Source organism: Poecilia formosa, unplaced genomic scaffold, assembly GCF_000485575.1.
Source record: "Poecilia formosa unplaced genomic scaffold, Poecilia_formosa-5.1.2 Scaffold3031, whole genome shotgun sequence".
Classification (NCBI taxonomy): domain Eukaryota; kingdom Metazoa; phylum Chordata; class Actinopteri; order Cyprinodontiformes; family Poeciliidae; genus Poecilia; species Poecilia formosa.
In genome coordinates, this window is record NW_006802970.1 from 1 (window position 1) to 2,252 (window position 2,252).

Here is a 2,252-nt window from a genome sequence, read left to right on the forward strand (position 1 = left end):
GGAAGCTCCTCATCATCTGGTCAGTGATTAGAGAGGCAGAAATTAGGACTCAAAGCCAAATATTTAGCCAGTTATTTGTGACGTAGTCTCAGTGATGACATTATTTTAAACCTGACAGGAAGTCAGAGGACAACCATCGTTTCTCACAGTTATGATTGTAACTTATTTCTTTATAAATCATTAAGATCATTTCAGATTATTCTAATAAATTCTCCTTTAATCTACAAAGTTCTTATTCTGAACAAATGATTAATAAAATGAAATGACACGTGACTCTTCAGTTGTTTCTTCCTTTTCCTTTTAACTCGGACACAGCAGACAGTAACGGTGACGGTCAGCAGAAGAACAAGAACTAGAAACATTATAGCACAACTGTTATTAAAAATGTTCGTGATTTATGGACATTTTAATGGATTTTATGAATTTATATCAATTTACAAACATACCAACTCTGAATCCATTAAAAACCCAGAAACGGATTAAATGCAGTTCATCCAGGAGACCTTGAAAAAAAAACAAAGCAGGAAGAAATAAAATAACAAAAATTAGAAAAATGTATCACAAGTAGACATTTTTTACTGCTGAGCAAAAACGTATTTTTCTTCAAGCTTGTTTTAGGTAGAAAGTTATTATGGAGCACATTGAGCAGCAGCAGCTTTTAGCCAGCATACTTACTTGCACAGTGGCTGCACAGAGCTGTTGCCTTGCAGCAAGAAGGTTCTGGGTTCGATTCCCGGCCCCGGTATTTCTGCATGGAGTTTGTTCTCCCTGTGGATGCGTGGGTTTTCTCGGGTTACTCTGGTTTCCTCCCACGGTCCAAAAACATGACTGTCAGGTTAATTGGCCTCTCCAAATTGCCCCTAGGTGTGAGTGTGTGTGTGCATGGTTGTTTGTCCTGCGTGTCCCAACCCCACTGAGGGACAAGGGTGTAAAGAAGATGGATGGACGGATGGATGGACTTACTTGTACAACTATGAATAACAGGGTCACTCTCTTCAGAACTGACTTTGTTTGAAACTTTGCAAACAAATTTGTCTCCTTTTGTGTCCGCGGCAGTTTTAACAACTCTTTCTGTTTTCGCCACCATCTCTTTACCGCTCCGAAGCCATTCAAGAACTATATCAACAGGTTGCTAAAGAAGGATAAGAAAACAAGACCGATTGGAAAGCTCAAGAAAAACTGTGAAATCCAGAAGACATGATAATTTTTAAATTCACATGAGGAATTGTACAGATAATTTGCATCTGAACAGCAGGAGGAATTGAAGAGAATAAACCTTTTAGAAAACTTCATAAGTTTTGATGAGCATTTAGGTTTTGTTTGGAGTTTCAGAAAATATTCAAAGCTTCAAAGAAAGTTACCGCAACTTGTGGTTATTAGCTAAAAAGTTGTAAAAATATGTTCTCACCTGACTAAGATCGCATTCAAACTTTACTTTTTCATCCTGACATGTTTCATTCAGTTTAGGCTTCTTCACAGGATCTGAGGAGGTTTGATTACATCCAAGAGATGAGACGTTGTTGGGGGAATATTAAAAATCATGACAAAATCCAGAAACCAGTCAGCTTTCCTCAATAAGGAAATAAAGAAACCAAGGACCAAGTAGAGAATCAAAAATAGAGATGAATGTGCAACTTGCAGACATTTATACCTACCTACTATGCATAATTTTGTTTCCTTCGTGGCTCGTTTTCTTCCTTTTTCATCAAAAACCTCAGATGTGTAAACTCCTTCTTGTTCCTTCTTCAGATTTGTCAGCTTGAGGGATCCGTTTGTGTGAGTTTCACCCCCATCCTTCATGACTTCTTTTCCGGCTTTCATGTTAATTATTGTCTTGGTGTTAAACTTCCACACCCAAGAGTCAGTAGATTTCGGTGTGTATCCCAGAGGAACGTTGAAGCTTCCGCCCACGGCAACAAACTTATCACAACCTTTGGGTCAGAAAGAAAAGAGAGGAAACACAGGCATCCTAGAAGATGGACACTTAATAGATGGCAGACATCAAACACCTTGTAGTCTATCAATACACAACATACAAAAACAACTCAGTTCTACACTAGAAAAGTCTTAATAAATGTTGGATCAAATTTCCATTAAAATCTAAAAATACACACAAGTCAGATTAATTATAGGAGCATGGACGAAGTTTACACACAAAAGTCGGAATATGAACTACTTAGTATAAAAACTACTTTTAAAGTCAAAACATTTTCTGTTATGGAAGCTTTGATCATTTGAATGAATAAAATTTA

General features: G+C 37.2%; 1 protein-coding gene across 1 annotated transcript; it reads right to left on the minus strand.

The window, feature by feature from the left end:
• Positions 1-6: 6 nt before the first annotated feature.
• LOC103133405 (T-cell surface antigen CD2-like) lies at positions 7-1,996 on the minus strand (the record flags this gene model as incomplete). The annotated part of the gene is made up of 7 exons (XM_007545160.2): positions 1,656-1,996; positions 1,409-1,482; positions 964-1,132; positions 676-768; positions 447-503; positions 275-352; positions 7-16 (listed from the first exon to the last, which is right to left on the minus strand). Coding segments are annotated over exons 1-7 (647 nt in total), but the record flags the coding sequence as incomplete, so codon positions are not given.
• Positions 1,997-2,252: the final 256 nt, after the last annotated feature.